The sequence below is a fragment of the Anabrus simplex genome, chromosome 9 (assembly GCF_040414725.1).
Source record: "Anabrus simplex isolate iqAnaSimp1 chromosome 9, ASM4041472v1, whole genome shotgun sequence".
NCBI lineage: Eukaryota > Metazoa > Arthropoda > Insecta > Orthoptera > Tettigoniidae > Anabrus > Anabrus simplex.
The window spans coordinates 80,134,234-80,158,713 of NC_090273.1; the positions used below are offsets into that span (position 1 = coordinate 80,134,234).

The following is a 24,480-nucleotide window of genomic DNA, read 5'->3' on the forward strand; positions in this document are numbered from 1 at the left end:
ACGTAAAGCAAAAAAAAAAAAAGAAGAATTGAGAAAAATAGGTGAAGCTGGTTTGGAAAGAGAATAGAGGATTGAAAGGGAGTGAAACAGATGATGGTGTCTAAGTTTGAGGGGAATACCTCATGCGGATCACTGTCAGTGCTTAGGTGTTAATATAAAGAAAGATCTTCATTAGGGTAATGACATTAACGAGATCAGAATTGGAAAGGACAAACAAGTGTCAAATCAAATCATGTAAAGATAGAGTGGAGGAACAAGAACAGAAATACGAAATAGGACGATCATAAAGGCAGGTCAGTGTGTGAAACGGGAGCAACCGAAAGAGGAGGCAAAGGCAAACACCAAAACTTAATCTCCACATCTTCTTACACTGCCGTCTACAAATAGATAGGCTCTCTACTCACTGATCCCAGTTCTTCCACAACTATCTCTTTTCAGCTCCCAGTGAGCTCGTTTCTGTTTCCCAGCTTCATTAGGAGGGTGGGCATCAACATTCATTGAGGGGTCCTTGACAGATCTTCAATCAAGGTGCAGGAAGTGTAGGATAAGAAGAAAGCCAGATAAATACAGGAAAAGGGTTGAAACATTAGCAAAGTAAAATATTAGGAACACAGGACAAACACAAAAAGAGAATACGATCCCAACTGAATAATCCTTGCATTATATTTTTATTTACATGTTAGTTTTGCAGATATTCTTGTACTGTGCATATGTATTCAAATGACTCATATTCATGGTTGGAAGAAGAAATTGCTGTTTATTTTCCTTTCTTCTTTCAGGATTCTTGGAAGAATGTAGCAAGTCCATACTAGACTATGCAAAGAATATAGACGTTTTATTTGCTAATAAAATTTGTGAAATGCATTTGAAACATGCTCGTGATATTATGAAGAAGGATCTTTATGATATGATGCTCGTTACACCGTCGGTAAGTATTTTTGGTCAGTTTTAGAATGTTTGGGACTTGGAGCATGACTGGGCTGGCAATGTGCCCAGAAGCCTGTATCATGTTTGCAACTCAAAAATGCCTTGACTATTTTTTTTTTTTTTTTTTTTTTTCTGTTATGACATTTGTCACATACTTTTACAAGGAATCAGAGTTAGTTAACTACAGCTTTAATGTTATTTTTCACATTCTGAGTACGTGCTTGAATATACCAAGTGAACCTCCTATGCCTTATAATGTTTGAAGATATTTAGTCCAGTAGTACATGATAGTCGTGGTGGTCGATATTCCTGTGCTTGCCCCCCCATATTGTTTTACAACACCAAAAAAACGAAAATTTTGGCAGGCAACTAACATCTTCATCTCCCGATTTAAAACTTTTATAACAAATTTTATTTAAAATATAAGGAACCTGTTAATAATATTTCTAAATACTGTATTTACGCGAATAATCCATGCAGTCGAATTTTAGGAAGGATAATTTTGAAAAAAATGAAATGAATTAAAATTCCTTCCAGCAAAAGAGTAACATAGGCATAAACAAACATTTCATGTCACTTCTAGAGTTCCACATGGTCTTTATGCAAATTTGAATATGATGGATATAGCTACTTTGCCTGAACATATTTGGGATGATAAAAATGTATTGTTACTGCTATAAAATATATTTGCAGTGAAAATTGGCAAGTAGGCCTTCTTACATGACAGGTATTTCATTAATGCATGCAATTAACATTTATTCACAGTTAAAACCTTTCAAATGCTGTGGACATTTTTTTTTCCAAAATGTATCCAACAGGGCACATTTGCAGTATTCAAATAATGCACTTGGATAACTCGCTGGCAAACATAATCTCACGCATCGAAAAAAAAAAATTCAAAGACGAGGAGAAATATATGCTGGCTCCCCTGTGCAAGTGCCTTATTCATTGGATTACTGTATTGTATGCATTTTAGATGCCTTGTACTTGCATGGAAAGTACGCATTGCCCTTGAAACACTGTTGCTTATCGAACATTCCTATGACGAGGAGAGGGAGTAGGAAGCCTCTCGCTTCCGTCTGCATTGCAACACAGTACAGTGACCCTATCTCCTTTAAAACCGTAAGTCCGTTTGCTCTCAGCATTAAAAGAAATGCAGTTTCATTGGCATTGACAATATTGTTTGGTGCGTATGAATTGATTATAATTATGAACCACACTTTTTTGTCAACTGTCGGCATCGCCAGTGTTCGCAGATTTTGTTTCTCCGCACTCTGCCTGCTATGTGATATTGTGGCGTTCCTAAAACCACTGAATGGTAACGAATTACAATTTCACTCAAACTTATCAACTATGAAACACCCTGTAGATGCACAGAAGCGAGTGAAAGTGTGGAAAGCTACCCCTGCACATTCCGGAAGATGTGTTCCACCATGACACTGAGAAAATTTGAATTTAAATTACTCTATAAAAACTTTTTTTTTTATTTAAGAAAAGGCAGTTTTGAATTAAAAGTCTAATTTGTTTTACGTTTATTTAAATATGACATATGGGGGCAGTTCTCTTCCATCTGCAGTTACACAAAGCATAACTGTACACCCAACATCAAAAACTATGTGAACCAGGAGCGTGTTGCCAACCTTGACGCGAATAAAACCCGCACCCCAATTTCGTGCGTCAAATTTTTTTTAAAAGTATGCAGGGATTATTTGCATACATACGGTATACAGTTAATATTCAAAATTAATGTTTTATATTCATGTCAAGTTTGAAAATTTTATCTTAATTCTAAATCACAGAATACAGTAAAACCTTGTTAATTCGAAGTCTTTTTGGGACGCTAAAATCGGACTTCGATTTACGTGATTTTGAAATAACCGCTGCTAACTCTAAATTCAGAAATGCCAACCTTTGCTGCATCACAAAATATTCTAAGATCCTTTAATGCATGCAATGACCTTGATTCACAGTTAAACCTTTCAAACGCCATGGAAAAAATTATATTTCCTAAATGTATCCAACGAGGTGTATTTATTGAAATGTTCTTGGATAATACCATAGACTGTCAAACGTAACCTCACACCCGGGAAAAATAAAACACGATTCAAAGACAAAGAGTAATCCACTATATACGTACGATGCAGTTTAACCAAATAGGTTATAACCTATTTAAGTACAGTATAAAGCACTTGCACAGGGGAACCAACAAGACTGTCCAAATTGGGAACCAACAAGACTGTCCAAATTGGAAACACATGACATGAACAAAACAAACTTTAAAAACCCAGACATATATTTAACATAAATATCAAGAATAATAAATAACTTTATACAGTACCTGAAAAGTTCGCAAGTTATACCTAGTGATATTGTGCCGTTCGTTAAAACGCTGAAGCCACCCATTTGAACACTGAAACTCAAGCCCCATCTTTAGCGCCAGTTCATTCACCTTCCTCTTAATAATCTCGCCCGAACCACTCAATCAATTGTACTTCCAAATCAGAGTGTTTAGCTCCTCGAATGCGCATTTGCTTTGCTGTATTAACATCCTGCATTTCTTGAGCTTCTATGCTCTCACAATTTTTTTAAAATGTTGAAAGCGTGGACACAGGAATTCCAAAGTCTTTAGCTATTTTAATTTTCGTTTTTGCCTGAATATATTTGGGATGATAAAAATGCATTGTCACTGCTATAAAATATATTTGCGATGAAAATTGGCAAGTAGGCCTTCTTACGTGACAGGTATTTCATTAACGCATGCAATTAACATTTATTCACTGTTTAGACAGTCCTTTGTCTACCTCTCTTATAATCTTCATTTTCTCGCTCAGTGTCTTGGAAGAATACTGACACTTAACCATCTCGCAACACAAAAAAGGAACACGTGCCCTAAATTAAAATACCGTTACAGTAAATTAAAACACAGTATTAATAAAAAGTAACAACTTTGAAGTTTATAACTGCACACTCAAATTTAAAGGTAAATGAGTACAACGTTCGTGTTCTGGAAGACGTTCTATCGTGACTTGGAGAATTTCTAATTCAAATTACTCCGTAAAATATTATTTTTCACAAAATGAAGGACAATTTCAAATTAAAAGTCTGAATTTCAATACTGGGTCCGACGATGTTCTTCGAATTAAGAATTATCCGTATTTCGAATTGAACAATTTAAATAACATGCAAAACCGTACCTCGTGCTTCCGGGAACGAGAGTTTCTTCGAATTAGGCAGCATTTTGAATTAACCAATTTCAAATTATCTAGGTTCTACTGTATTTGATAAGCGTGCATTAAAAATGTCTAACTCCTCAAGCCTGGCTTGCCATTCCTATCCTACCACAAGATTCACCTCCTGTAGTGCTTATTAAATGAATGTATCCTTTCTATTGGTCTTATGTGTTCACTGGTTCGGACACATAGTATTTTGTTTGAAAGAGCCTGTTTATGGAACTTGTAAAGAAATTCATGGTGCATGGTGCAGAGCAGTGCACACCTCCAAATATATGCACTAACTGCCCTGGTCTTCTCTCTCTTTGTGAAGGAAACTCCTGGTATCTCAGTGGAATAAAGATCCTGGAGATTGAAACCCTGGATAGTCTGCCAGACTAGGAAATGCATCATAAGTTCAGCTCCATGAATGCTCCATCAAAGTAATTACACTTCAGTGTTATAGCTCAGACTCTTTCCAATTTGTCATTTGTCCTGGCTCCTTAGAGCAATACCACAAAGAGTAAAAGCCTGAAGGTGAGGTGTAGTCCATCTTAGCCACAAAGAAACTTATGCCCGCAAAGGCAACTAAGCCAGCACAGCAGGGGAGAAAATCTAAGGCTCCCTCCCATAATAGGTGACCTGTTAAGACGGCGGAGGCGGCATGCTCAACTAGGGCTGGAAATGTCCCTCCCAGGTGAAGGAGAAACCATGCCCTCCATTTAGAGGGTAGGTGTCAGCACCATTGAGAATTCACCTCCATCCTCAGATGGAGATGGAAGCAGTGTTTAGGTTAGAAAGCTGCTTGTCACTTGGAACTTAACACTGAAAAGCAAGAGTTCACACGATAGCACTGTTACTGTAAAATTAGCATCTTACTGAGCTGCACCAGTGAATCGATCAGTTCACGGTGTGCTTTCAAGAAACAAATCTCAGACTAGATCAACATACTGTCTTGAGAAATTTTTTCGGCTGTACGCGAAAGATGATGACGGTGCCAGTCAGGCTACTAGTGGTGTTCTGATACCAATAGTGAATCGGTTCCATTAAGAACCGAGCTAGCAGCAGTTACAGTACATGTTTCCTTGTCTGTCATTACTATATTTTTAATGTATATTTCCTACTGGACCATCATCAGTGATGTAATTGACCTTATTGTTCAGCTCCCAATGATTTTCCTCTCACTGGATGCTTTTAACACTCCTCGCCCATCATGGGACTCTGAAATACCTTGCCACAATGAAGGAAGTTGGAGAAGCTGATAGGAGACCTGGATTTCTGCATTTTGATTACAGAGGAAACCAACTCACTTTAGTATAGTGCACAAAACTTTTTCTTCTATTGACCTTAGCTGTGCGCTCGTTCACCTGTTGCGGTGGGAAGTATATGATGACATAGTGACCATTTTCCTATCATTATTACTTTGTTGAAACGGACCTGCTGATTGTCCAAAGTTTATGTCACTGGCTGTCTTTAATGACTCGAATAGCTGGCGCGTAGACGATGATGTGATATTTATCACACAAGTTATTCTTGCTGCTGCTGGTGAGGAGTGCATTCTATCTTTTTCAGAAAATCCTTGTCATAAACTCGTTCCCCAGTGGAATGAATAGATAGCAGCTATAAAAGACCTACATCCTGCTCATAAACTGTATTACAGTTTACTGTGGCCAGTTTCATAATGTTCAAAAACCTCTGCTGTAGGGAGCGAGTCGTAATTCGCCAGAGTAAGAAAGCATCATGAGAAAGTTGTCCACCCTCTCAAGTGTGGACTAAACTCAGATGCATTTTGGGTATGTAAGAGAAACATCCATTACAGGCTCTTATCATCAGGAGCAGGTATCATCATCATCATCAACATCATCATCATCATCATCATCATTGTACAGTTCCAGTTCCCCGGGTACTGTTAATGAGCCTCTTCCACTTCTTCCTGTCCATATACAACTTGTCATGGAGAACATCATCCACGAACCTACTACGCTGGCGTAGTAGGGGTAGAGGTGATACTCCCACGTGGCATGAACCAGATGGTGGATAGGGGGGTCCTAACCGGCTTGCCGGCTTACCTCTCGCAGACCAAACACACCACCCCCTGTGGGTCGGGGACGCAGACGTAGACTACACCCATGGTATCTCCCTCCCTGTTGTAAGAGGCGACTAAAAGGGGCGACCAAGGAATGACTGAATTAGAGCTATGAAACTAATTGTGATAAGTATAAGTACCATCAGTCAGGGAACACCATGGGTCGCCTTTACTTGCGAATAGTACCACTATGTTAGGTACTCAATAGTTTTGTGGTTAGTAGCAGCAGAAAGTGTTTCACTGTGGGTTTCCAGTACCTGTGATTAGCACCACTAAATGCGGAACAACATGGGCATACATTGCCCTTGATTAGTACCATTATGTGAAAAACACCACGGGTCTGAGCGTTGCCTGTGGTTAGTAGCACAATATGAGTGACATCGTGGGTTTGCGTTACCTATGATTAGTACCCGCTATATGAGGAACACCACAGGAATACCGGTGCCCGTGATTAATACACCTAGGTGGGGAACACCATGGGTTTGCGTTGCCTATGAGCGGTGCTATTATGTGAGAAACACCATAGGTCTGCGTTACCTGTGTGACGTACAGTACTTGTGAGTAGTACCATAATGTGTGGAACACAGTGAGTCTATGCTACTTTTGATTAGTACCACAACATGAGAAATACCATGGTTCTACTTCACTAGCCATAAGTACCCTTATAAGGGACCGTTGACCTGGATTTTGGACCCCTTCAGACAAGCAGCATCATCAATTCAGGGTTGTGCTTTGGAAGCAGTCCCTTGGCCAATACTGTTATTGATTCAAGATAGTTTCTGGGAAGGTTGGGCATTGCTGGTCGGATCCACTGATTGTTTTAAATTCATATTCATCCATTCATTCTTCATCACGTTTTGAATTCTGGTCAGTGGATGATTTTGGGTTTTAAAATTGTCATTACATTTTGTACCATTAGAGGCCGATGACATAGATGTTGGGCCGCTTTAAACAAGCATCATCATTATCATCATCATCATCGAGAACATCATCCACTGTCCAACTTCTGGCAACTAGATCAACATTAATCATGACAATCCATCGGGTTTTAGGTCTTCCTAAAGGTCTTTTCCCCTCCACATGTCTTTCCAAATTTATTCTGGCTGTTCTTGTAGGCTCCATCCTCATCACATGCTCATACCACCGTAGTCTGGATGTGCCGATTCTGTCTAATAGGGATGTCTTTATTCCGGCTTCTTTCCTCATATCCTCATTTCTTAACTTGTCCATCTTGGTCTTCTGGATGGTGGATTTAAAAAATTTCATTCAATCAATCACTACTGATTGCATTTAGGGCAGTCACCCAGGTGGCAGATTCCGTATACGTTGCTTTCCTAGCCTTTTCATAAATGATTCCAAAGAGATTGGAAATTTAGCTAACATCTCCCTTGGTAAGTTACTCCAATCCCTAACTCCCCTTCCTATAAAGGAATATTTGCCCCAATTTGTCCTCTTGAATTCCAACTTTATCTTCATATTGTAATCTTTCCTACTTTTAAAGAAACTACTCAAACTTATTCGTCTCTGATTCATCTCTGATGTTTGCAGTCTTGATGAATCTCTTGTGAGGGTGCACGCTTCAGTACCATAGGTCAATATTGATATGAAATAGCTGTTAAACATCATCAGTTTGGCCGGGTTTGGAATTGTGTCATCCCATAGAAATGTTCTTAATTGTTGGTAGAATTCTGATTCCTTTTGCACTCTGTTTATAATTTCCATTCTGACCAATTTATCACTGAAGATTACACTTGCAAGGTAAGGAAAACTATCCACACACTGTAGCTGGTGGTCTCCTAGCTTTACACTTGCTGGATGCCCTTCTGTGTTGCCTGCCATTATCACTGTCTTGGTCTTGTTGATGTTGAGGTTATATTCCTGGAACTGAGATTTCCATATGTTGAGTCTGGTCTGTACTTCCTGTTTTGTTTCACCCCAAATCATGATATCATCAGCAAAGGCCACTGCATTCAGTTCACCTAACTTTTCCTTGATGTTCTTCATTATATTGTCCATAACAGTGATGAACAGCAGTGGGGACAGTGCACTTCCTAGCTGATCTCCACTCTTGGTCTCAAACCATGATGATCGACCTTCCCCAATATGTACACAGCTAGTACAGTCTTTGTACAACATCTGAATTTTCCTTACCAGTCCTTCAGGCACATTTCTTTTTCTCAGGCACTCCCAGATCTTATCTCTTACAACACTATCATAGGCCTTTTCTGTATCCAGGAATACAATGACCAGGTTCTTGCCTTTCTCCCAATACTTTTCCATCAGCATGCGGGTGCTAAAAATTAGATCCATTGTTTGTCTGTTACTTCTGAATCCATATTGCTCCTCCTTTAACTGTGGTTAAATGATGGTTCTCAATCTCCTTTCTATGATCTTCTCTAGAATTTTTAGCCTATGAGACAGCAGTGTTATTCCTCTATAGTTGGTGGGTTTCAGTCTGCTGCCTTTCTGAAACAGGGGAATTATAACACCATTGCTCCAATCTGCAGGTATTTTGTTGTCTGTCCATACGTCATTTAGTACTCTCTGCAGCCACTGTATACCCTGGATGCCTGCTGCCTTTATCATGTCTGCATTCATTAGTCATAGATTTTAAGGCTGTCTCAGTTTCTGTCCAGGTGATGGGTGATTCCTCATTGTAAGCTTGGATTTCTGGTTCTGTATTTTTTTCTTGAACTGATCTATTTAATAAGTGGTCAAAATGGTTCTTCAGGACTTCTCTCATGTCACTTTCTGTCCTAACCAGATTTCCATTTTCATCTTCAAGTGCCTTTATGGTATTCATTGGTTTCCTTTTACCTCTAATAACACTATACAGTAGTTTCTTATTGGCTCTGCTGTCTTCCTCCAGTTTCTGAGTGAATATATTCCACGCCTTGGTCTTTTCTTCTGTAACTCTTCTTTTAACGTCCAGTTTCTTGTTTCGCTATAATTGTTCGAGGTTTCTGATCTTTGCCTCATCTCTAATAAGATCCGGTTTATTTTTCTCCAGATCCCTTTCTTTCCGCAAGCGATTTCTTTCCCTAATTGTTGCTCTTACTCTTTCATTCCACCAAGGTGTTTCCTTCTCCCTTGTTTTCATACTTGTCTTTCCACAAACTTCAGTTGCTTCCTTAACCAATGTGTCCCTTAGTCTGGTCCATTCTGCCTCTCTATTTTTCCTTTCATCTCTTGGTAAAAGGGTTTTTATCCGATTCTGATACTGAGTTCTCTTATCTGTTTTCTGGAGTTCCCATACTTTGATTTTTGGCATTTTCCTGTTCTGTACTTTTGGCACATAGAAGTTTCTCAGGTCTGCTACTTATAGAGGTGGTCACTGTCAAGGCTCTCACTGGGTATTCCTTTGACATCTGTTACCATTCTGCTCCTTTCTTCATCTGAGATGACATAATCAATTACAGTCTTTTGTAGTCTGTCCCAACTGTATCGTGTTATCTTATGGCTCTGTCTCTTCTTGAACCAACTATTTTTCACCACCAACCCATTCCTCATACAGAAGTCAAGGACATGTTCACTTACTATATTTCTTCCACCATATCCATTAGGTCCCATTATGTTCTCATATCCTGTTCTATCTGTCTCAGTCTGTGCATTCAGATCTCCTATAATGGTTACTAGATATGCCAGATAAGATACGCCATACACATGAAATCTAAAAAAATAACAATTCTGACAATGTTTGGAAAATTCTTCGGAACATTGGTTCGACAAAAAATAAAACTGACGAAAACAACACTGACTTGCCATTAGACGAAATAATACATCTTTCTGCTCACAAAATTCACATACAGACGAACGAACTAAAAGGGAAACAATCGACAGACTACATATGAAAAGAAAACACGATGGAGAAGAGTTTTATTTTTCACATGTAAATCTTAATGACGCCAGAGAAGCAATTCATAAAATAAAGTCAGAGGCTACTGGATGTGACGGATTAAATTTGACATTAATTAAGACTCCCTGAAATTGTTCTCTCAACAGTTACACACATAATAAATACCTCACTCATGACAAGGAATCTTTCCCAATATATGGAAAAGTGCCATAATATGACCGATAAGAAAAATCGATAATCCAACAAAACCCGAAGACCTTCGACCAATTTGCATACTTCTGTGTCTTAGTAAAATACTAGCTGATGTACCCATGCTTCGCTATGGAAGTCTACATTGTATACAGAATTCTAGTGTACACGATGTGAGCAAGTTTGTATTAAATTGCATAGCTCTTAACGTTGCCCTAGAAACGCGATGGGGAAGTCACCAAACATCTTTTCTCATATGAGGACTGAGCTAGGGAGTTTTCACTGTAATGGTAAACCCTCTTGCATACCATCAGTAACAATCAGGTTGGGGAGTTTTTCATTATAATGGTAGACACTCACTCTCCACCTGCCTTTTTACATCCTCAGAAGGACTGTCTTAGTGGTTTTCCCAACCGAAATGAACATACATTACAATGACGTCAGTAGGAATGGCGCGATTAAAAGCAATATTTTCATATGGAATACTCAATCAAATGAAACACCACACATTTTCTCACTTTTAACGAACAGGACTACACTGCCGATCTAACAGTCTAAAGTTCCAGTGCTGGAATGACCAAGCTGCAGTCAGCCGTGATTCATGAACACTCTTCGTCTTTTTTCGGCGGGGAGAGGGTCGAATAGTGAAGACTCTCAGGGCGGAAAATATGCCCTTTTACTAATATGTTTCCTACGAGTACCCGATGAGTCTGAAAATATCAGTTCACTACACTGGCGGTGGAAAAATCTGTCTGACTTGGAGGCAAATTTTTCCTCCAAGCCAGAGGAGAAACCCTCTCTTCAGTGATCATTTGAAATAAAATGAATGTAGAATTTAATAAAAGTGAAGAGGAAAAGGCTTTTCTTAAGAAACGGCTCTTTTCAGGGTTGAATTTTGAGTTATTTAGTGCATTATTGTGCTATAATTTGGAATAGGCTTAAATTGTTATTCTAGACCAGGCCATACTACTACTACCACTACTACTACTACTACTACTACTACTACTACTACTACTAAGTCAGCCTCTGCCTTAAATATGCACACATACCGAGCTCGATAGCTGCAGTCGCTTAATTGCGGCCAGTATCCAGTATTCGGGAGATAGTAGGTTCGAACCCCACTGTCGGCAGCCCTGAAAATGGTTTTCCGTGGTTTCCCATTTTCACACCAGGCAAATGCTGGGGCTGTACCTTAATTAAGGCCACGGCCGTTTCCTTCCCACTCCTAGCCCTTTCCTGTCCCATTGTCGCCATAAGACCTATCTGTGTCGGCGCGACGTAAAGCAAATATCCAAAAAATATGCACACTGCTTATTCAAAACAGTGCATCAGAGTAGGGGTCGGATAACTGGAATACTATGAAGAACTAGTGTGTTCCGTACCAGCTGTATCAGAAAATGTATGAACCAGAGGAATGGCATGAAGAAAGTTTTCTAACTCCCAGGCTATTTCCCACCAATATTCAGTCAGGCTATTATACTCGGTACGCAGCAGTAATCCCATCTATCGGAGTTGAGAGGCAGCTTAAGAGACAAATAATATCACAACAAACAATGGTCAATGTAATGTTATTGTTGATCAATGTTATGCGCTTTCGATATTGTAGGCCTTCACATTTAGTTTTCTTCCAACTCTGAAATACCACTCATCATGTTGGTACAGTAAAGCTGAACAAAACATAAATGATCGTAAATTGTATTCTCTTGTAACTTTTGTTACATAGTACTTTTCGATAGGACCAAAAATATAAGTATTTACAAGTTAAGTTTTAGGCGCCTTCCCCTAAACTACAATTTTATCCAGGGTGAATAAAACTCTCTATAGTTTAGACTGTAGTTTCTTATCGACTCTGTTAACTCATTTTCTCATGACTCGGTGTTGATATGGACTTAGCAACAAAAATACAAATTCATGAATATCTGTGTTATAGCCGGTATGGTAAAAATGTAAGACATAAATGGTCGAAATTTAATTCTATATAACTTTGGTTATGTAGTATTTATCGATACGCCCACTAATAATATAAATATTTGAGAATTAAATTTTAGGCCTTCCCCTAAACTACCATTTCATTCAGCGTGAATAAAATGATTTATAGCCTAGATTGTAGTAGCTCATTCTTGGACTTTGTACACCAGTTTTCAATGAGATAGGATGACTAATGACATAAATATTTAAGAATTAAATTTTAGGCCTTCCCCTAAACTACCATTTCACTCATCATGATTTTTAAAAAATTATAGCCTAGATTGTAGCGACTTATTCCCAGACTTTGCATACCAATTTTTATTATGATGGGACCGCTAATAACATAAATATTTGAAAATTAAATTTTAGGCCTTCTCCTAAACTACCATTTCTATCAGCGTGAATAAAATTATTTAGGGCTTAGATTGTATCGACTTATTCCCCGACTTTTGATACCTATTTTTATTAAATTCTCTTTAGCCATTTTCTAGTGTTGCGTGTACAGACGGACAGACATTACGAAAAAGTTAAAAATGCATTTCCTTGTTACTGTGGACATAACCGATGCAGAATACCATTCTTTTCAAATTCTGAGCAATGTACAGACTAAACTCTTATTTTATATTTATAGATTAGAAAAGGTCGTTCACAAGCAGATAAATTATCTTAATAAACACAATTTACTCGACAAATACCAGTCAGGATTTAGACCTAACCACAGCACTATTGTTCGGAGATCAGAAGAATGCACATGCCTGCTGAGGCACGGGGTGAAGGGGTTTTCACCGGCAGAGCCAGTTACGCAGTGGTCACCATAGCAACTCCGCTACTACCCAGGCGACTTTATATTGTCCTCTACTGGCAGCTCTTCGATCTTGTCAGTTGTAATCCAGCTGTGTCTGCGTTCATTGCTGTTGTGTTGTTCTGCGTTCGTTCGTTCGTTCGTTCGTTCGTGTTCCTTTCTCAGTTGTTTGCCTTTTATTTCTTGTTACTGATGTTGCTCTTAATTTCTCTTGTTATTTCTTTGCGTAACTGTTTTGTAAAGACAGCGTAATGTCTGTCGTACGCAAGAAGGGAAAGACAATTCACAGTGAAGCTAGAGAAGTGATCAGGAAGATTACAAACCAATGTGATGAGGAAGCTAGACAAGGAAAATTCAAGTACTTAGTAACTGAGAGTAACTTGCCGGTTGCTAATTACAGTGGTGTATCTATTCGAACGATCTCAAAGATCCGAAAGGAAGGACTTTCTGCTGGTGAGTCTTCACTGTGTACTCCAGGTAAAAAGAGGCCTAGATCAGAGGAACATAAGTTTCATTGTGATGAATTTGATAGGGGAGTCATAAGAGACGTCATAAACGACTTCTATGTAAAGCTGAGAATAGTTCCAACAGCACCAAACTGCTGAAGGCAATTCAAGCGAAAATTAACTTTCCCTGGAAGGTGCACACACTAAGAAAGTTGTTACATGATATGGGTTTCAAGAGGAAGATATGCGCCAGTAACAGGAAAATACTGATTGAGCGCCCAAACGTTGTTTATTGGCGAAGTAACTATTTAAGACGCATGAGAATTCACCGTTCTCAGAACAGGAACATCATTTATATTGATGAATCATGGGTTGGCAATAACCTGACATTTAATAAGTGTTGGCAGAGTGACAGTGTGCAGGGCATAACAACCAACAGAAGCTCTTCAAATAGGCTTATACTTGTCCATGCTGGTTCTAAGAGTGGGTTTATTGATGGAGCAAAGTTGATTTTTAGAGCAGGAAAGGCCACAGGAGATTACCATGGCCAAATGAATGGAGTAAATTTTCATAAGTGGGTGAGTGAAAAACTTCTTCCTAATCTTCCCTCTGAAAGCGTTATAGTAATTGACAATGCATCTTATTACAGTACTGAAGTAAACAAAGTACCTTCTCTGTATGCTGTTAAAAGTGATATGGTGAAATGGTTAAAAGAGAATAAAGTGAATTTTTCTGAAGAAATGAAGAAATGTCAGCTGTTTGAACTGATCCAGAAGTTCAAAGATCCTGAAAAAAAATACCGGTTCGATGAGTTACTGAGATTTCATGGGCACACGGTTTTACGCTTACCTCCTTACATGTGCGAATTCAATGCTATCGGACTGGCCTGGGCCAAAATCAAAAGAACTGTACGAGAATAGAACATTTCGGGTGACATCTCGTTAACGAAGCTGCAGGAAGTGACGGCGAATGCTATCGCATCTGTGACACCCGCTGACTGGGAGGGATTCGACCAACATTTCATCAACCTCGAAAACAAGTTCTGGGAAAAGGATGGGTTAATGGAAGATGCAGTTGACAGTTTTATCATACGCTTAGGTGATATGGAATCCAGTGACGATGATGATGGGGAGAGTGGTGATTCATCTTCTGATTCTGACCTAGCTCAACCGCTTGCAGTGAGCGATGAAATTGCTTAACCGGAATCCTGTTACTCACTCTCGTTTTTAATTCCTCCATATCTGTTCAAAATCCTAAGATTACTGTGTCCCCATGCAGGCTACATTTTCATTTTTTCCTGAGTAACTGTATTTTATGCCATTTATTCAGTCTCAAACTGTTCATTCAATTAACTTCATCTTTCATGTTTTCGCATAGTCTTCAAAGCATTTTACTGAGCACCATATTGATAACTACCATACTGTAATAATTTGCAATTATTTCTTTGAAGATTTGTGATAGAAAGTGCAAACTTTATTATTTTATTATTCTCAAAGTGTTTTTGTCGTAGGCTTAATGCATTGTTAAGTGATATTTACGAACTATGTTATTGTACTGAGACAGATATCACAACCCCTAGACATACATTATTACATGTAATTCAGAATTAATTTATTTGATACGTTAGATGTAGAAGCTTGGAGATTTTTCCATAGTGGATACTTTTTACATATAAATGTGCAGCATTTGGAAACTATGTTCTAATTACGGACTAGCATGATGTATTAAGAAGACGAACCATGTTTTACCACGTACTTTTATCTTTTTTATGCACAATATGTTCAAATGTTTGTGGGAAACGTTCTAGTCTTTGGTTTATTAGTGTAGGGTTCATTATTATCGTATGCTTGTTTATGAGATATGTATATATAATATATATTATGCATTGTTGTATGTATTGTTGAAATCTGAGGTGTGGATATATTATATATAATATAACAGGAAACAGCTGGTTGATTTCAAGTCAGTGGAAAGGTGTACAACCCAGGTGCAGTTCCCTAAACTTTTAGTCGTTTTCAGATGGTTAGGTAAGCCCGATTAATGTGAGCACAACACGGCCTGAAGTACACGTGCTGGGAGGAAAGAAAGAATTATCACTCTTTATTAAAATAAAAGGGATCGATTTTGGTGAAATTTTCGGACATTTTTTATTATTATTATTATTATTATTATTATTATTATTATTATTATTATTATTATTATTATTTACAAATAGAGGATTGTGGCGGTGATTAGCAAATTCATAGAGGCCTGCAGAATGAACGATGACAGGCATAACAGTCTCTAATGAAGATGCATGTATGTTATTATTACAGTATTATTAATCACACATCAAGAGAAGTTTCAAAGTTTCAAAATAGGTACAGCTACAACATTGTCGAGGTCTCTTTGCGGTCACTCACAATCCTGTAACTTATTTCACCTGCAAAAAGTCTTATCTGTAATTCCAGTTCCAGTTCTTTAGTCATTCTTAAAAAAATAGTGTTGTAGTAAAGAAAGTCATTCGGTTGCAATCCAAATCAAGTGCCGACTCCAGTAAATAGGCAAAAAAGGCCAAGGAGAAGGAGGAGGAGAAGAATAAGACTTTAAAATACAACGTAAATCAAAATACTGGAACTCGACATGTCTGTCTAAATAATGTTTCACCATACATTTGGTAACCAGGCGAGTTGGCCGTGTAGTTAGGGGCGCGCAGCTGTGAGCTTACATCTGGGTGATAGTGGGTTCGAATCCCACCGTCAGCAGATCTGAAGATGGTTTTCCGTGGTTTCCCATTTCTTCACCGGACAAATACTGGGGCTGTACCTTATTTAAGGCCACGACCGCTTCCTTCCAACTCCTAGGCCTTTCCTATCCCATCGTCGCCATAAGACCAATCCGTGTCGGTGCCACATAAAGCACCAAATTATCTACTACTCACAAACAGTACCAGTACATTAGAAATTTATGTAACACATACATGTCATAGAATTTTGACGCTTGTTTTTAAACCAGAAGATACATCATATCATTGTATATTTTATATGTTGTATATATTAATCTTATCACTCACATCATGTGACATTCTTCATTAGATTTAGTAATGTTTTTAAAATTATTTTAAGTTAACTTTAGATCTTATGACCAGCTGAAGATGACCTCTGTGAAGGTCGAAACCGGTACTGCTTAGTAACAAGATATAATAAAGTATTGATTAGGTGGACAGTACCCATTCTTTGTGATTATAGATAAAGCAAATAGTAAAAAAAGAAAGAAGTTTGGTATGCTTTATCATTACTAAGATTAATTCGAAGCAGTGGCGCCCGCATCAAAATACATTCCCTAGCGCATGAACTAATAGCACTTTCAACTTAAGATTTGATATAATATATTATATTAAGTTTATAAACTTTGAACCTTTCTCTCCAACTCTGTCGCTGGAAGTTTTCGAGGTAATAATGCGTGTTTTCATAGCATGCTGAAATAACGCTTGCAAAAGATTTAGCCAGATATATTGCAGACTTTTGCTCTTATTAATGCTGTGATTTGGTATGCGTGACCAATATAAATTGTGGCAAAGCAGTATATGGATCAACTAAGTGAAAAATCGACAGATTCTTCCATATTCATCTGAGTGTTCACATATCTGATTAGAACAGGCAAGACATTGAACACTGCAAAGTGTGAGTCAATGTTTTCGTGTAGCAGATACGAGAAGATAAGAGCCGATCTGTCTGGGCAGAACAGGAAGTTCGTGCTTGCAGCCACATTCCTCATTCTTGCATTCTTCTCATCTCGCCACAATACCACAGCACTACTAAAAGTTACAAATGACATTTAAGTGGGAATGGACAGCAGACAAATGACTATCCTTGTGCTTTTAGACCTAACTAAAGCATTTGACTGTGTGGACAGGGAAATATTATTAGCTAAGCTACAAACACCAAAATTTTCTTCAAGCGCACTGGCGTAGCTGTACTCTTATTTAATTGGCCGGCAGCAGCACGTCAGCAGGTATGAAAATATCACACTGGCAACAAACTGAAGTTGGCGTAGTTCAGGGCAGTGTTCTAGTGCCACTGCTATTTTCACTGTACTTAAATGACCTACCAGAACATATAAAAATGTGTAAATACCATTTCTATGCAGGTGACATTCAACTATATATACATACAAACCCGAAAGACACCCAACTAGACAGTAACAAACTAAACGATGACCTGGAAAATATAAAAGACTGGACTAAAAATAATTCTCTTAAAGTCAATCCATTCAAATCGCAAGCAATCATAATAGGATCCATAAATAATCATACCAAACTGAAAAGTGTTAAAATTCCTCCAATCCTATTCCACCCAACACTAATACAAATAAACGAAACTGTAAAAAACCTTGGCCTCATTTTTTATAAGTACTTAAACTGGACGGAACACACGACGAAAATTTGTCAATGAGTATTGTTTTCTTTGCACTCCCTTAAACGTTTTCAGGATCTCCTTCCAGTAAATACAAGAAAGTTACTTGTTCAAAGCTTAATTCTACCCATCTTCGATTATGGTGACGTAATATAGAATAACCTAAACACCACATTTAACGCTAAACCTCAGCGGGCTTATAATACATGCATCCGTTTTGTATTAAATATGCCCAGGTATTGTCATATATCACCTTGTCTTGAACAGCTGTTGTGGTTATATTTGGCGGAGAGAAGAAACCTTCACTCTGTTTCGTTTGTTCACAACATTTTCCGTACAGACACACCAAGTTATCTGAGAATTGATCTTAAATACTTGTCATCCCCATATCTACAAGGTCAGAAACCTCTTCCCTGCTGAGCTTCCCAATTTTCCGCACAACCGGTTACGGCAACTCATTCATACCTGCAACCATATGCTCCTGGAATTCCCTTCTGGCTGTAATTAGAGACATACATACTAGAAATGTATTTAAAAAAAGATGTTATAAATGGTACATAGACTTAAGAAATTAGTATTTAATGTTTTTTGTATAGTAACTCTCAGAAGTTTACCTTTTGTTTATAACTATTATTTAATTTTATAATTAATTATATGTAATTAGAAATCTTAACACTCTCTAGTTTGTACAATGTAGCACATATAAGATAGGTTGGCATAACAGCAGGCTTCACAGCCTGAGCCACGCCATATAAAACAAGTCAATAAACAAATAAATTACTCTCTCTTTACTAATAACTTTTTCCAAATTATCAAGAAACTGGTTCTTATCCTCTTGACAACATCCAGTTTAAGGTGCATACACCTGTACCAAAGTTAGTTTTTCTTTCCCTAAATGCACAGTCACCTTTATTATTCTCTCACTAACATACTGAATGTCAGCGACTCCTTCTAGATCTTTACTCATGATGAAACCAACACCGTTCCTCATCTCTTTGTCATTTCCATGCCAATACAGTCTATACCATTTTCTTTATTTCTTTCCCTCTCCATTTGGTTTCACTCAGCCCCAGCATCATTAATTCCCTCCTTTCCATGAGGTCCACTAGTTCTTCACATTTTCCTGTGAGATTGAGTAAGTTGATGGTCCCAATCCGTGTTAGACTCCTTCAGGATTTTTGGATTTTTGTCTGTCTATCATTGGGCCATAAACCATCATCCCTGACATGAGTCTGCTCATGCTGGCGTCTTAATTTAATTGATAAATGTAATTCGAGGTTCTTATATGGTTTTTTTTTTTTTTTTTTTTTTGCTAGGGGCTTTACGTCGCACCGACACAGATAGGTCTTATGGCGACTTATATGTTTTGAAAGCAACTACAAGTAAGCTCCTTTACTGGCTTGCTAGGCCTAACGTAATTGATGATTACTCCCTTAGCCTTTGAGGATTCCTCCTCATCCCACAACGCAGTGGGTTCCATCTGTACTACCCCAGAAGAATGAGTTGCCTCCTCCGCCAGCTCCACCGTACCGAATCATATTCTCCGCTTTTGCTGCCGTTGAGGACTTCACTCGTTACCCTGAGCTGGGACCCTTTACCAGATGTTACACGCCGGGTCAGTGTGCTCTGGGTCTCACATAGGCAGGGTTGCCACTCCCTGGGCAGGCCTGCCTCTAAGAGGGTCCCTACCTGTATAGGGAGATTGATTTTATCATTTGTGTTCTTTAAAACTGATGTCAGTGGAGATTGTTGGACTTTGTTTTATTCTTGGCAGAGATGTATGGTAATTGTGGAAAATTAGTAAAATTTAATTATTTTGAAACTTAATATAAAAACTACTTTCTTTTAGCATCCATACTTAACATTAAAGGTTCATTGGATTCTCATAAAGGTGCTTAATAATCACGTATCACTTTGCTTCTAACCAATCAGAAAATTACAAAATTTACAGAAAAGTTTTCCATCACTTGCATAAAAACATTCTTACGAATATTGTTCTGTGTGTGTTTTAGCAGAAACTGAAATATTTATGCATTCTATATTTACAACCACATTTAATGGTATGAAAGGAGAAAGGAATTAAGGAAGAGAGTCGTTGATCTTGGTGATAATGACAAACACCCTACACCCCTTTCACCCTTGTTTGGCGACAGCTCACCGCAAAAACCCAAGCATTGGAAAATGCCTGAAATTTTACCTGTTCTCTTCTTCAGCATATGAATGTATAACTGTACAAGTATAACCCATTGTTTTCACAATCATTAGGCATATGCAGGTACTTTATCTTTAGGAATGTTTCCAGAAATAACTTAAAAAGTAAAACTGGGCTACGAAACTTCATCCAGCAACAAATAGCCTTAAAATATATCTCAATATGAAGTTCACTATAGGCCTATAATGACACTATAGTGGTAATTCACAATTGTGTACATACACTCATGTTCATGAAAAAACAGAACATCTTGAAAGACTGGAGATAGGAAGTTCATATTAACAGTACATGTTCATTAGTATGTTCTGCAGAAACGATTAGCATTTCAGTTGCCTAGTTTCAGCATGTGTCCTGTTGCCTAGTAGGTACTGTGTTCTCCATGGGCACTGCTAACTTGTTCCATGCGTGATGGCATGACGTGTATAAGGCGAGAATGGCATCCTGGGGTATAGCCATCCATGCTGCATTCACCTGGTTCCACACTTCATCTTTGGTGGTTGGCATTGGGTCACAGCGCCGCACCCAGCGTTTCACAATATCCCACACATTTTCAATTAGCGACAAGTCCGGTGATCGGGCGGGCCAGGGCAACAGTTTGACATCCTTTGACAAGAAGGCACGTGTTCGTGCAGCCACATGTGGTCGTGCATTGTCCTGCTGAAATGTGGCATCCGGAGTGTCATGCAGAAAGTGTATGGCCACGGGTCGCAGGATGTCATTCACGTAGGTCAAACTGGTCGCAGTGCCCTGGACATGCACCAACTGTGATTTGTGGTTGTACCCAATAGTATCCCACACAATAAGTCCTTGAGTTGGTGCTGTATGTCTTTTGTGAATGCAGTCAATGTGATGCCTGTCCCCCTGTCTGCGGCGAACCAAAATGCGGCCATTTTCAAACAAACAGAACCTGGATTCGTCTGAAAACACTATCTGCTGCTATTCCTGTCTCCAGTGACGTCGTTCTATACACCATTGCCATCTAGCATGTTTATGCACATTTGTCAAAGGTAGGCGAAGAAGTGGACGACGTGCCGGTAACATCGATATCAGGATCAATCTGTTTCTCCTCTGTTAGCAAATTGGACAGTGATTTTTTTGACACCTGAATCTGAAACCTCACCAAAAATGTTAACACCACTTACCTATATATGGGATTATGACAGGAATACTTCTTTTTCTTTTTGCTAGTGGTTTTACGTCGCATTGACACAGATAGGTCTTATGGCGTCGATGGGATAGGAAAGGCCTATGAGTTGGAAGGAAGCGGCCGTGGCCTTAATTAAAGTACAGCCCAGCATTTGCCTGGTGTGAAAATGGGAAACCACGGAAAACCATCTTCAGGGCTGCTGACAGTGGAATTCCAACCCACTATCTCCCGGATCCAAGTTCACAGCCGTGCGGCTCTAACCGCATGACCAACTCGCCCGGTCAGGAATAGTTCTATATACTTATTGTCAGACTCACTGTGTCAGTTGTTCTATTTAAAGTTTAGTGCATTCACTTTGCCCTTGACTACCGTTGGTTGTCATTCAAATCAAAACAAACAAGAATCTGTTCACTTGAAGTGACATGCATGGGGAAGGAGGGTGGGTAGTGGCACTGCCTTCATGATATACAGGCTGTACTGTAGCTCTGATGACATCACGCTTTGGGTGGGACTTGGAGCCGATACGCATCCACTCCGCTTGAATAACACACCCTGTATTCCTTGTCCTATAAATGAATATTTGTCCCAATTTGTCCTCTTGAATTCCAGCTGTATCTTCATATTATGACCTTGCCTTGTTTTAAAAGCTTCGCTCAAGTTCATTCATCTACTGATGTCATTCCATGCCATCTCTCCACTGATTGCTCGCAACTTATAAGTTAGCAATGATAGACGTACCACAGATTCCAGCATCTTGTCTCCTTACTCGCAGGTATTCCCAGCACAAATTTTGCAACACTACTCCTTTGTTGGAAATAACACAAAACAAATCATACTGCTTTCCTTTGATCTTTTTCAGTTCTCGTGTCAAGTAGTCCTGGTGTAGGTCCCATACACTGGAACCTACTCATCCTAGTCGGGGGTAAACTTTTAATTCATCATTACAGGATGCAAGATCTTTGCACATCTGTTGGATAGCTCAGTGCTAATGGTAATTAACCGTAGAACTGCTTCTAATTAAACTCTCAAATGCTGCAGGAATTTTCCACAATACACAGAATAAAAGAAAACTGTCTGAAAGCACATCGTAAACATAACATAACTATACATTAATATAAAGCTGAAAGACAGATCTACATAATTTTTATAAAACAATGTTAATTAAAAAGTTAATGACCTTCTGCATTAAAAAAACAGGATATTTTCACATACAGTTTGTCTCAAAAACATGTTACTCGCAAAGTTCAAACTGTCTTTTTCATTACTCAGCAACCTGTTTTCCATTATTTCTGTTAGTTACAGAAGAAAAAAATCGCATTCTCTGCTATTTTGCTTAATGCAACCTCAATGTCAACATGAAAGTACTTTCACTTCTGCAACCAAATAATAGCTGATGATCATCATTTGTTTCTCAAAGTCTTACAAAACTAAAGATAAAACTATCTGGAACCAGTGCGACTTGACATTGCCATCTGGTGATTACAATAAACCTAAGTTTGAATTCGGAGACAGTCTCTCAGAGAGACAATCGCACTTCATGAAACAGCACACCATCTCTCTGCGAGCCAGCCCACAATTCAAAGTTTAATACTCCAGGCAAGTTGGTTACGGAGTATGGATTGTGCAATTATCATTTACGAAATAAAGTAGATTGGTGGCCTAGTCAATTAATTAATTAATTAATTAATTAATTAATCAATCAATCAATACTAATCTGCATATAGGACAGTCGCCCAGGCGGCAGATTCCCTGTCTGTTGTTTTCCTAGCATTTTCTTAAATGATTTCAAAGAAATTGGATATTTATTGAACATCTCCCTTGGTAAGTTATTCCAATCCCTAACACCCCTTCCTATAAATTAATATTTGCTCCAATTTGTCTTTTTGAATTCCAACTTTATCTTAATATTGTGATCTTTCGTACTTTTAAAGACGCCACTCAAACTTATTTGTTTACTAAAGTCATTCCACACCATCTCTCAGTTTACAGCTCGGAGCATACCACTTACATGTAATGAACTTCATGGTGGTCCATATTGAAAATTGTATATTATTTTAAAACAATTAAGTTTATTAAAATGGTCAACCTATTCAATACAATACATTCATAAGAAAGTTTATAACTTATACATGACACTCAAATTGGGACATGTTTCGCCCCCGTTGTGGGCATCTTCAGCCTAATTTTCCTCCTAAAAATCAAATGTTATCGGGATCCCGATATATTCATATTGAACCATCTTAATAGCTAAAATAGTATGAGTTAAAAATACAATTTGTCGGCCTCATTACTGGCAGGTGAACATTTATTTAATGGAGTTCTTGAAGCAGTCTTAAAATTTATTCATTAAAATATCTGGTGTTGGCACCTATGAAAATGATCATGTGGTTAGGTACCCTCCATCTTATAAATCAATGTTTGACAAATAATGATACGTTAACACTTGATATGAAATAAACACTACATTAGGACACTATACACAGTCACAGGATAAAGAAATTTAAGATAAGTCATCTGGATGTTCATTAAAATGTTCGTTATCTGATAACATCTATTGATAGTGTTCAAAAGGATATTAGACAAAACCTCTTGATGTTTTTAAAATTGTAGTCCTATTCATTCTATATTAAAGTCTTCTTTACAAAACGCACACTGTGAAATCAAAATAACTGTGAGTTATACTGTAGCCAAGCACTTGGTTCATGCTTATTTAAAAATCATCTATAGTTGTCTGGCAATCTAATTTATACGCTGTAATGGTTTGGAGAATACGAGATAATAAGGATAGTTAGATCAACTATAATTCCAAAGTGCTCGTAGTATGTTATCTGCCACAATCCTGATGTATGTTTAATTGAGAAACTCTCGAAAAACAGCCTTTAAGACAGAAGAATGATATTCACCGAGGAAATAAAGTTGTTAGAATGTCTGTAACAAAATTGAAAAAGATATCGTAGAGAAAATGTGTGTTATTGGTCGCATGACGAGCTAAGTTATCAATCGTTTTGCTTACCTCCTTGTGTTTTATGTGGCAAGATCGTATCGCTCGTGTCACCAGCTCGACTGTTAGCTACTGCTCTCACACTTCGCTTGTTGTAGCAGTGTGACGTATTAAATGGAGGGGGAGTAGGGGAAGGAGCAATGGGTGGAGTGTTACCTATCTGATTGGTCAGTGGGGGCATGTTAGTAGGGGTTGACTGCGGGCAAGTTATGTTATTGGAAACTGTAGGAGTATATGAGGGGG

The 24,480-nt window shown here is 38.3% G+C and overlaps 1 protein-coding gene across 1 annotated transcript in view; it reads left to right on the forward strand.

Annotated features, from left to right (window-relative positions):
• Zw10 (Zeste-white 10) overlaps positions 1-24,480 on the forward strand; it is a 196,409-nt gene that overhangs the window by 31,896 nt on the left and 140,033 nt on the right. The window contains exon 4 of the mRNA XM_067153573.2: positions 780-928. Within this exon, the coding sequence (XP_067009674.1) occupies positions 780-928 (149 nt within the window). The remainder of the gene's footprint in view (positions 1-779; positions 929-24,480) is intronic.